Genomic DNA, 12,886 nt, shown 5'->3' with positions numbered 1-12,886 from the left:
ACTAACAATAATATACTACAAATTTAAAATAAATATATATATATATATATATTTATTTTAAATTTGTAGTATATTATTGTTAGTGCCGATAGCAGACGTTTTTCTGTTTGTATACATTTATGGCATTAATTTTGCCATGCTGCTGGTACCATGTATGATATGGGTAAAACCGAGCGCGGGCATATTTCTTTTCTGTACTGTAATATACACTGCCTGCTAAACACAAATTGGCAAAGCCCATAATGAATTGAATACTGTAGGTAAACAATGGAATTGTCCTTGGGCCCTCCCACCTACCCTTATGTTTTATATTAAAAAGGACATGCACAGTTTGACAGACCAAGCACTTTAGCTCTAAAAGTGGCAGTCCTGTCGATGAAGTGCTTGGTTTGTTTGGTACCCCACAAAACAAGCAACCAAAAGGCTTAAATTTGTCAACAGCATTGTTATACCTCTCTACACTGGGAAGATGTCCGTTATCATCCTCATCCTCCTTAATCTTATCAGTGTTCACATCATCAACACACAATAGTAGTTCATCCCCACTGGTTTCCATTATTACAGAAGTCTCTGTACTTTGTTGCATTTGGTGGCAAAGGTCTTCCTTATAGATTTGGAGTTTATGAACATGAAATTTTCCACATTTTGAGGAAGTCTCCACCTATGCCGATTGCTAACAAGGTTCCTGGCTGAGTTCAAACTGGAGGGTTGGCAGCTTAAGTACATCAAAGCTAGTTTGTACAAGTGATTCAAATTTGCATTTTTTTTTTCCCTCCAGTATTCAAAATAAGTGTGATTAATTTGTAAAATATTCTTCCACCATTCCTTTGATTCATAGTGTATCAAATTGAATCACAGTACAGGTGCCAATAATTGTGGGCAATTCTTATAAGCCTGACCAGATATCAAAATTGTGTCAATTGGAAAGAAAGGCTTAAACTTTACAGGTCTATGATGGTTGCCAAATTGTAGTGATCCAATAGCAAGATCTTGACAGCCCTTTGGTCCTGGCAAAGTGAACAAAATAAGTTGATCTAAAAGTCCAACATACTCAGCAAGACTTTAATATGAAATCCAATGCCAAGAAGATTACTTTTTTGCCTTGTTTTGGGATCGGAACATGGCAGGAAGACATGAGACCCTGCTCGCATTATCTTGGAACCCCTATGTTTGTTCCATTTCCATCATCTCTTGTTTTCATTTTTTTTTTATGTAATGTACTAAAATTTTAATTTTTTTTAGGAATCTGTTAATGTAGATCAGAAAACAGTCAAAGATATCAAACCCAATAAACGTGGCAGGAAGAAGACAAATGCTGCTCCTGCTCTAACCTTGCACAAAGATTCTGATTCTACAGGGAATACAGAGAATGCAGGTGGGAAAAAGGTAAATATTATCTAGAAAACTTATTCAGTGGAAATATTTAGCATTTGGACATACTGCATTTTACAAATATTGCAGTAACTGTACAAACAAGCAAAGGAATTTGATCGGCAAGGCTACTTTGTCCACATTCAGTATAAGTAAATTTTTTTTTTGTCACTACAAATTGTAATGGATTACATTGGACAACTCTTCTACACATCTGTAGTACAGGTTTAAATGGGTTGGGTACAGGATGCTGGCGGTCAGAAGCGTGATGCCGGCATCCTGACACGGTTAGGATACCAAGACCTGGTGGTAAATATACGAACCCTATACCTAATGGTCACTGCCCCCACAACCTAAACACTGCAGCCTAACTCTAACCCTCCCTCTAGTGCCTAACCCCTATCCTCCCAACCCCCCCCCCCCCACCCCCACCATCCCAATACTTACCATTGGGAAGATGGTGCCGGGATTCTGACTGGTGTTGGGATTTCCGCGTTGGCATCCCTACAGCCAGGAAATAAACTACATCCCATTAAATGTTCACATTTATCTGTGTAAACTTGCCTTATGGTTTGTAAAGTAACATACTATAATGTTTGTCTCCTTAGGAACCTGCAGATGTAGAGCAGATAGTCCTCCAAGATGTCAAACCCAATAAACGTGGCGGGAAGAAGAAAAATACTGCTACAAGCATGTACAAAGATTCTGAACCCATGTGTGGCACAGAGAACGTAGGTGGCAAATATTAGCTGGCTAATGTATATGGTGGACTTCATCCCTATAACCATGTTTTAATGTACAAATGGAAGTAGATGCAATGCAACATTTCTCTTTTCTGTCAGCATAAACAATGGGGTAAACTAGCCTTCTAATGTCAGGACAGGGAAGATAACACATCTAGATGGTATACTGGACCCTGCTTAGTATGTCTCACTATTGTTTTCATCCTAGAGTCTGGGTGGGCATGTTTTTGTTGTTGTTATAGTCTTTGGGTATTACCTACAGTAGAGTTACTGCCAGGAGAGACTGAAGATTGATAGGCTGCTTATTTCCTGAAACCCAGGTGCATGTGCCTTCAGTGTTAGTGAAGGAGATGGGACCAAACATTTGGTGGTGTGATGGGAACTATATTCTCTTGTTTACTGCTGCAATTATTGCTCTGCACCTTTTTAAGATGGGTGCATTTTAGTGCAGTGTGTGATGAAATAATGTGTTGTGAATTACAATACAGGGAATGCTGGGAGCATTTTGTAATTGCTGAAATTGATTTCCACTGAGATGCTGAAGGGGTTGCTGACTATTTGACATTCCTGACTGTCATCATTTAGTATTAACCTGTAGCAGCTCTTGAACCAAACCTAGCCAAAGACCTATGGAGAAGTTGTCCCAATCAAATACTGGATAAGCCACAGGCATCACACTTTGTTTTTTTAGGATTTTATATGGTTGTGTTGTATGCACTAATTATGGGCTGCAGGCTAAACATTTAATCAGACAGATGAAAAATCTATCAAGTTAAACATTGCATTGTTCTGCTTGATTAGAAGGTACCTGATGTGTATATACATTAACTGCAGTTCTAATTAGCAATAACAGCCATCCCTTCATGTGGCTAAATGTATTACATCAGTTTCTCAAACGATGTCCTTGGGACCCAAAACAGAGCATGTTCTCCAGGTCTCTTCTCAGAATCATGTGAAATAATTAGCTCCACCTATGGATTTTTTTTAAAGTGTGAGTAATGAATACACTTGTGCACCTGTTAGGACCCTACACCAGTGATTTTCAACTTGAGGCACACTACACAAAATTGCCAAGGCAATGTACCAGGCGAGTCCAGTAAAAAGCAAACATTGGCTCCCACATAAACAAAATATACACACATTGGCCTCTACTGGAATAAAACACACTACATTAGCCTCCTCAGGAATAAAACGCTCTACAGTACAAGTACGCTGAGCTTACCGCTGTGGCACACTTGACAAGCGCTCATGGCACACTAGTGTGCCATGGCAGTGTGGTTGAAAAATGCTGCCCTACACAGTTCACAATTTCCTGGTCAACTGAGGACCGCATTTAAGAACCACTGTATTACATGGATGAAAAACTGCATTTTCTGATATTTTTTGTTACAAAGAAAGATTTAACCAGTTCAAATCCAAGAGATGAGTCATTAGTCAACATTGATTCTGAGGAGCATGAATTATGTGGTGCAGCAGGTTGAAACTGAAGCATCTGATGGCTCAAATCCACACTCAAATTAGTTACCACTGATGCTGGCGTTAAGTCCTCAAAGAAATACCTGGCATTTTACTCATACTTAATTATCCCTATTCATAACTCCATTAAAAGTGAGTGCACCTAGACAAATTCATCATTAAGAATTCACCATATTGCATTTAACAAGAGGTACCAAAACTGTAATTAGTCAATGTTTTAAGGATATCCCGGTTTGAGCACAGGTGACTTAACTAGTACCTTGGTCAATTTGATCTTACCATCTGAACTCAAGGATGGATATCCTTAATATCTGGACTATATTGGCAGAGTTTGGGAACCTCTGGCATATATAGCCTTCTTTTCTGAAGAGGCATAGACCTGGGACACCAACAAAAGTGAACAGAACAATAGCTCGACTACCCAGGAGAGAGATTTTTCACCTTGAAGAAGTAAATTATTTCCTAGTTGGGATGGACTGAAGGTTTGAATAAAAGCTACATCCAGCAGCTGCAGCAGCTTTGAATCTATCAATGATATCTACAGTATAGCCCAGGGAATATGGGGAAATAGATATAAATTGGGATTAAAAGGCATGAATTGCCAACTAAGGAATTTAGAAACACCATGGAATCGTTTGTTTTAATAAACGATAAAGGAAAGTTTTAATTGGCCTCAAAAGCATCTGTTACAAGGTTGATAAAATCCTGGATTTGGGACGCCTATACAGTCAAAGTGGACAGGAAGTATTGGACTTCTACTACAGCTATGGTTGCATCATGGGAGAGATTCTGCATCTATTTCAGACTGTACTGTATATTCACTAAACATTACGATTTCCATATTGAAGATTCAGATGAGATCAACTTTTTCTTCATGTAATTGCACAAAGTACTTTTCGTTCTAATTTTATTGTGTGGAGTGTATTATATTTGAAGTAGTTATGGGGCCCACATAAAACAGTTTCATCTTTTGCATACATTAACTCCACTGTAATAGCTGCTAAAGAGAGAAGAAAAGTTAATTGGAAATTACTTTTTAAACTGATTACCTTGACTCCTCCATGGTAGTATGTGTCATTTCCTAAGTCAAATAATATATGGTGTTAAGATATCTTACAGCTTGTGGAGAGGAAGGAGAGGAGGCTTCTGGTCTTCTATACCCCTCCGTGTGTATTCTTTCCAATCCTAATTCTGGAGAAGGTGAGTTTTAATCAATTTTTACAGTATATGCTGCCTTGGAGGAGGCAAGGAAACCATACTCTGACAATCTCCTGTTTTTTCTACAGTCCAGGTAAGTAAGGTTGTTATGGTGGTTGGGATCTTATATTTTTAAGTTACAGAAATATATAAATGACTTGCTTTAACCAATGATTATAGTCCTCAGTAAACTTTCCTTTAAAGTTTGAGCTAGAATGTAGTGAAGTAACCTACTAAAATGTTTTGATCTTCTAAGGTGTCTGCTGATATAGAGAAAACGGCCCTCCAAGACTTCAAACCCAATAAACGTGGCAGGAAGAAGGACAATGATGTTTCTGCTTCAACCTTTTACAAAGCTATTGAATCTATGGATGGTACAGAGAATGTGGGTGGCAAAATTGCTAGTAACTATGTATGAAAATATATACTGGATCAATATTATCACTATTGATTTGTTTGGGTGTTTTTTTTTTTTTTTTTTTTCAACAAACTTTATTAGAACCAAGTTTCATTGCATTGTGGAGAATGGTTTCTCAGAAAATCACCTTAATGGGTAAATTAAACTAGCTGATTTGTGGCTGAGCATCAGTGATATTCAGCTGCACACATCAGCCAGTTACACTACACTCCACAAAGCAAGATTGCTCTTATATCCCATAGAGTGCACAGGAAAGCTTGCAATGTAGATGGACATGATGTGCCATTCAATATTTTTTTCATTTTGAGTGGTTTTTTTTTTACTATGAAAATGTACTTAAACTTGGTACCTTTGCAGGCTTTTAATGAGCAGGGATAGTGTGACCGAGTGTGGTGGTTTTTTTTTCTACTTACCTATAACTCATAATGGGGAAATCTCCACTTAAACAGTGTACACACAAGTTAAAGGTTAAAATAGTGCTCTGACCCTTCTCCAATTTAACTTTAGAAAGTTGAGCTTGGTAGGCTTAGGTCTATGTTCAACAATATAACATTTTTATATGCAATAAACTTTGAATATATTTGAAAATTGGGGTTCTGACTGACCATGTAGATATAGTGGTGATGACCAATTTTTTTCATCCCCAGGACTGATGACACTTTTAGAGTCCATGTGGGAAATATTGACAATGTCTGCATACTGAATTTTGTAAATAGTCAGCACTTTAAAAGCAAACATTCATTCCTACAAAAGTAGTACAGTATTTATTAATGGGAGATGTGCCCAGAGATGGGGCTAATCACTATTGTAGGCCCCGGTCAGTGATGGCCTTCACCTCCTACCTCCCGAATGCACAATTTTAAAGTTTTTTTTTTTTTTTTTTTTAACCGCTAGTAAAACTTGGGCTTGTTGCTCTTACACTTGTTTAAAACTAAATCACCTATGGAATTGCCTCTTAATTGTAATATTTTCTCCATCAAAGGACCATGATATTAACTCTCAAACTGCTGTTGGTACAAAATCTAAGAGTGGTCGAAAGAAGAGATCTACAACTAGTATTAAAGAAGTCCCTGTAAAGACTATGGCATCAGAGAAGGAAGTTGAAAGTGACAGTAGGCAAGAGGTAACATCTGAGGATGGGAATAAAAAGGTGAGATTTCTATTCAATATACTGTATGGCTTATACTTTGCTATCTGATTCATGGCAGGATTGAAAGATTTACGCATATCTGTTCAATGATCTGCACAGGAGCCGTATTGCATGTGCAGAACTGGTCCTGTGATGTGGGTTACAGTACACTAAAAGCCGCAGCATGATTGTTATGCTACTAGCACATAAGGGTGGTGTGTCAGACCAGTTTTCTGGGCTCGCTGAAGCCAGTGGCTAGCCCGGCAGCATGATTTTGCCAGACATCATTAGTAGGATTACTCAATGTCTGATGTTCACGCAGTTGATCCAATGCTGCATCTTTGGATGTAGCAGTGGGTGTCTTCTTTTACTTAAATGCTTCATGAGACTTTTTTGCATAATTTTGCACAAGTGCCAAATATACAGTAAGACACAGCCATGGCGAAAATAGTAGTGATGAGTAGGTCCGGTTCTCCGAGACTGGACCCATCAGAACTTTGAGATCTGGACCGAGTTCCGAACACTGCACAAGGTTTCCCACGTGACTCTGATCTCAAAACGTCATCCTCCCACTGTCTGATTCTCGTGGGTTTTAAATTGTATAAAGGTCCTTGCGATCGGCGCCATTTTCACTCCAGCTGTGGAGAGAAGCTAGCAGATGTGCAGTCAGTCACTTAGTGTGTGTATCCAGTTGGGGTCTTGGGCTGAAGGCTGCTGCTGTGGTGTCCATAAAGAGGCTTAGGCTGCAGAATATACTGTAAAGGCGGGACTTCCTTCAGTGGGTGCTGCAGCTGCTGTGTCACTTGTCCTGTCAATTATCTGTGGCTGCTGCTGTGTTGTCCTGTCCATTAGGCTAGGGCTGCAGTCCACAAAGGGATGCTATGTTGTCCAGGGGGGGGTGCTCTGTCAATTAGGGATGCTATTTTCCAGTATTATAGCTGGCTACAGCATAGCAAACCAACAGGTCTTACACTTGGGGGATCAGAATTTCAAAACACTGAACATGTGCGGAATCTTGGTGTTGTCCTGGATAGTGGCTTGACACTTAAACATCAGGTATCAGCCACAATCAAATCCTCATTCTTTCATCTGAGGAACATAGCCAGAATCAATCACTTAATGTATGCATTTAGATCATCATGCCTAGACTACTGCAACACCCCATAAATTGGTCTCCCAGCAAAAGAATTGCACCGCTTGCAGATGGTACAAAATGCAGCTGCCAGGCTATTTTAACCAACCAGCCCCATTCCAGCCAAATAACACCCATTCTCTACTCCATTCACTGGCTGCTTGTCGGATGGCGATTTGTTTTTTCAAGATTGGCTGACTAACTTACAAAGCCCTACATGGCCATGGCCCAAGGTACCTGAAATACCTGAAGCAGCTTCTGATTCCTTACCAATCCCACACGATTACTGTGATCCGTTGACAAAGGACTATTAACAGTACCTAGAATCTCCCAGAATTTGTCTGGGGTCAAACTTTCAGTTTTGTGGCTCCAACCTTATGGAACTCACTTCCCCGCAAAGTTTGAGTGGCCTCAACTGTAGAATTCTTCAAAAATAGACTCAAGACTTATCTCTTCACCCAAGCATTTCACAAATGTCCCTTGTTTAAGCTTATTTTGTATTTTGTACTGTAAATGTAAAGTACTTTGAGTCCTTTAGGAGAAAATGGCTATATATAAACAATAATTATCAGGTGGTCTGTCCGCACTTGGCAGGGATGCTTTGTTGTCCATAAAGAAGGGGTGCTGTCTCATTCAGGGGTGCTCTTCCCCAGTGTTAAAAAAATAATAATATTATTTTATTTATTTTTTTCTTTGTGTGTGCACGTTAGCAATTTGGCTGTACTATTATTGTTTGGTGACACTGCCGGCCAGACTGCAGTTTATTGTGACACTAGAAGTCATAGTGCAGTGTTATTTTTATTCATAAAAATATTGACACTAAGTGGTAGTGCAGTGTTTTACTCCTAAAAAATTTTGTGACACGAAGTGGTAGCGCAATATAATCAACATTTCACCACTTTTCTTAATTGTTGTGAGTAAATGATTAGTCTACATACTGACTAAAAGACCACAACAAAGTGCTAAATAACATGTATTATATATAAAACATAATGACATCACTGTGGTATAGCAGTGTGGTTTTTTTTTTTTGTTTGTTTGTTTTTTCTTATTATTTTCTTCAAAAAAAATCTTGTGACACTGTGTGGTAGTGCAGTGTTATTCTTATTCATAAATAATCTTGTGACACTGTAGGTCATGGTCATTGATACCACAGTGTAATATTTTAAATTGGTACAAATTGGCATGTGCTGTACCCACACTTCATTCATGTTTGTTGATCTGGAGAATGAGAGGAAAGCAGGAACAACATACGATACTAGTCCATCTCCATAATCTACTAAAGCCAATGCCCAAGGGCATACAGGGTTTGAGTTAGTGCATCTAAAATCAAGAACCAATCTTTTACAGTGGTAAAGAAAAAACCATCAAAGGGAAAGTTGGCTGCAGAAAGACATAACATTGGCAATACAGTATGCTGTTCACCACATGAAGTGGCAAGGAAAAGCTAAGGTCTTGGCCTTTATTCATGACTGGTGGTTCTTCCTCCTTATGATGATGTAAGCACAAGTGGATATGCTAACATAGAAATTGAGGCTGCTTCTGTGGAAGTGCACCAGGATGAGCAGGATATTTGTGTAGCTGACACTAATGAGGATGTTGATGAGGATGTTTGTGTAAATCAAGCAACAGTGGAAGAAAGTTATTGCCCATTTTTATGCCTGGCCACAAGACAAAAAAATCCACTACTTATGTGTGGAATTATTTCTACCCAAATCCAGACAATGATTTTCAAGGTTCCTACCTCTACTTACTCTGGCTTTACAAAGGGGTACAGATTACTTAACTGAATCTCCTGCCAGTTAAATCATCTGCAGAACATCCATCCAAAAAGTTTTTTTGTGTTGACTCATCTTCATCACCAGTGGGTCTTTTGGGAAAGTTTTTTAGTTTTTCTCTAAGCAGATGCACTTGCTCTCCTGCAAGTGCATCTGCCAAGAAAAAAAATAAACTTTCTTTGGGGCATAGACTGATGTGAATGATTTAAATTTTTTTTTTGTAAATTCCTTCCCTCCTCTCTCATAAATTTTAATAACATTTTTTTTATTCCAAATCAAATTTACTACCAATCAACCCTTCCTGTCCCTGCCTTCAACTACATACATAATCCAACTCCCTCAGGCCTCTTGATTAATGAAAAAGCTATGTTTCCTGATCTGCCCTTGCCTAACCCTACTCATCCACCCCCCCAAACACAAACCTAATTAGTCCTCTGAACCATATCATTTCACTATCAACTTTGCCAAACTCTTCCTAATTCCCCCTCAGCAATCACACCCTCCATTTCTCTTCTGTAATCTTGGTTTGTATCAACCTCCCCTACATTTACAGTATGACTGTTTTAATTGGACTCCCTCAATTTCATTAACAATACTGAAATGTGCATCTACCCATTCAACACCATTAACCTAACTGCTCTTTCAGCTGGAGGCCTCTTTAATATTCACACTCTTATGATTAAAGGAGACATTAACCACCAAGGGGACACAATAATAGTTCACTTATACAAAACTAGCTGGGATAACCGACAAAGGCTGCAGGTGTAATTCAGGGTCCAGTCTTCAACCCAGACATTATTTGTTTACATTGTCCTTGATTGTAACTCCATACCATTGATCCTATAAAGGATCTCCACTGTTTGCTAACATGCATTCAAACATTGGTGTAACTACTGTGTGTGCAAGGGGTGCAGCTGCTGTGCTGTCCAAGGTGCCTCTGTGGCAATCATGCACACAAGGTGGGCCAGTCCATTCAGGGCCATCAAGGGGGGGCCCAGGTGTCAGTTATGTTTCAGTGCCTGCTCACCAGCTGATTACAGCTGGTGCACTGACAGGCAGTCATGGAGAGACAGCACAATGGTCGTGAGGCAATCTGTGCTCAGACCAGCACCTGATTCTAATTATGCCAGTGCTATTTGTCCATGTCTGCCACTGCCTGCTGGTGCATCAGCTGTAATTAGCTGGCAGCCCAGCCCCAAATCCACACCTGCGGGTTGCTGATGGCATCTGGGGAGGCGAGAGGCTGCTGGAGGGACATGGGGAGGTGAGCTGCTGGGGGGGCATAAAATATAAGTGGCACTGCTACTGTGTGGCACACTCAGTAAAGGGCATGTGTAAAAGGGGTACTACTGTGTGGCATAAAATTAATGTTCTCTGTGTGGGGACAAATGTATTTATTTTTTCCCATCTCTGTGGGGCCCTTTTAAAATCTTGCTGTGGCCCACAAGTTTCTAGTTGCGGCCTTGCATGCAACCATAGAGCTCTGGAATATCTGAATGAACTTGCTTGAATCATCAAGTTTGCTCAGACTGAGGAAGCTACTAAAGTATCTTTCCACTGGAGCCAGCCTTGGAACCTGTGTAATGTGTGTTCACATTTTTAGGGTTTGAGAGACGGTGTGTCTGGGCCTGATGAAGTTCAAACCTAGGCAAAAACCTAATCCTGGTCAAACTACACCACCATGATAAATTTGATACACTGTAGCTAGGTCCAAAACTCTGGCCATGCATAAAATGACAAACAGGCACATGCTTTCTCGCTTAAAGGTTGAAATTGGTAGGTGCCTGATTTACTGCTCCATATTGACACTTGCTTGTATTATTATGTCTTCCAAGAAGAGTGCAATTCACTCTAATTTCATTGGCACACAGACTGCTGAAAGCAAACACACGGGAGAGTGCAGGACAGCTTCCAAATGGCGCGGTGCTATGCTCATCCCTGTTCATACACAAGTTTCTGTATGATCATGTAAGCTGCATGGTCAGGGTCGGATAGAGCATGCTAACTGCTAATGGCACAGGTCAGGTCTAACTTATAACAATTCTCATGGGATGCCATGTTGACATTCAAAATGTTAATGTTATGAAGTTGGCATTATGAAATATTGACCTAAAACTTCAACATGCTGTGGGATAGGATGGCTAGGCTGCAGGGTAGGAGGGTTGGGCACCTGGGGAAGGTCATGGTTAGAGGCATTACTCACCTACAGAACCACTTAATAAGTAAGATGTCCTCATCACAGCACTGCCAGATGGTGATGACACTGTTGGAGCCGCTGGAGCTGCATAACAAGGTAATGCACCACTGGACCACCAGGAATGTTTTTTGGACATTCTAATCATGGTGACAAGTCCTTGCTGTCGACATGGTGATGTAAATAATCCTATGTCAAAATGAGTGTCTACAAACTATACCCAACCCAATTCTTAAAATTCATTTTGCATCGTTGGGGCATGATATGTAGTGAGAGAGTGGTAGTTGCAGTGGAGAAGACTGTGTTGAGCAGAATTGATGACTGAGAATGAGATGTCTTTAGTACATTCATAATTTAAATGTGGACATTATTAGGCACATAAACTACTCAATACATTTTAGTATAGAAGTCACAATTAAGTATGTAATAAAAATTATCCACATATGTTGAAATGAATTCTAAGTGTTTGTTATAAAGTGTGTTTGATCAGGATTAGCACCACATGAGTGTGGAAAGTTTCTTGAGTGTATGGGTACAGTTTCAAAAGTGATACTGTAGTACCAAGAGAAGCTTATATGGGAACTTCCCAAGGTTAGCTTAATTTTTTATATAAGGCAACTGTAATCTGACATATTGCAAAATTAAAATACCTTCATGTATACAAAGCATTAAGACAATGTTTTTGCAATTGTGTATGCAAATATGCTAATGTTTTTGAGATCAGTAAGTGGAAATTGCAAGTCATGTAATATTTGTACACTGCCTTATCTAAAATGTGAATTCAGTTTTCTATTTTGAATTTATCCATGTTCTAGGCAGAGAAAACACAAGAGGAAGAAAACAAAACTGTTCTCACTCAATCTGCTCCACTGAAGAAATCTGTCAGAGGCAGAAAGAAAAAAGTAACTTAAATAAAGTACAAGCAAATCTAAAACCTATAAATATTTGGTCACATCATTGTATACAGTTTGTCACAGGGTATGGTTCATGTACAGAATTGATGCACTGCTTTGGAGAGATGGTCCGTGGAATAGTGCTGTCATGTGGTTTGTTTGCATTTTTTGCTTTCTTCTGAATTCTAACTTAACTTTTTTTCCTTTTTTACATTTCCACTTTTTAATGTTTGTTACCAGAAGGTCTATTTTTGTAATATAAACCTCCATTGTAAACCTAAATTAATAAACTAGTTTGAGTTAATACATGACTACGGATTTATGTCTAGTGGCACACTTTAAACAAAACCATTTTAAATTTCAGCAATTGGCCATATGATAATGGAGTGTTGCTAAACATGGGAATTGCTGTAACTAATTGGCATTTTATTAGGCTTTATAATTTCTAATGACCTTATAGTCTAGGTTCTTATCTTGCTTCATATTGCTTCTAGTGGTTATCTTATTGGCAAGTTATTTTGGGGCATTTTTTTGCATCTGCAGGGGGTATGAGCA

At 39.2% G+C, this 12,886-nt stretch overlaps 1 protein-coding gene across 1 annotated transcript in view; it reads left to right on the top strand.

Moving 5' to 3' along the window:
• The window catches only part of LOC148542883 (uncharacterized), a 39,870-nt gene extending 27,235 nt beyond the window's left edge, over positions 1 to 12,635 (top strand). The window contains exons 3-7 of the mRNA XM_088460496.1: positions 1,243 to 1,386; positions 1,980 to 2,102; positions 5,044 to 5,172; positions 6,188 to 6,355; positions 12,254 to 12,635. Of these exons, the coding sequence (XP_088316622.1) occupies positions 1,243 to 1,386; positions 1,980 to 2,102; positions 5,044 to 5,172; positions 6,188 to 6,355; positions 12,254 to 12,349 (660 nt within the window). The 3' untranslated portion in view covers positions 12,350 to 12,635. The remainder of the gene's footprint in view (positions 1 to 1,242; positions 1,387 to 1,979; positions 2,103 to 5,043; positions 5,173 to 6,187; positions 6,356 to 12,253) is intronic.
• Positions 12,636 to 12,886: the final 251 nt, after the last annotated feature.

The sequence above is a fragment of the Taudactylus pleione genome, unplaced genomic scaffold (assembly GCF_031769625.1).
Source record: "Taudactylus pleione unplaced genomic scaffold, aTauple2 ptg000007l, whole genome shotgun sequence".
NCBI classification, from domain to species: Eukaryota; Metazoa; Chordata; class Amphibia; order Anura; family Myobatrachidae; genus Taudactylus; species Taudactylus pleione.
Note: the sequence above shows the minus strand (reverse complement) of the source record. Positions and strands in the feature narration are given on the sequence as shown.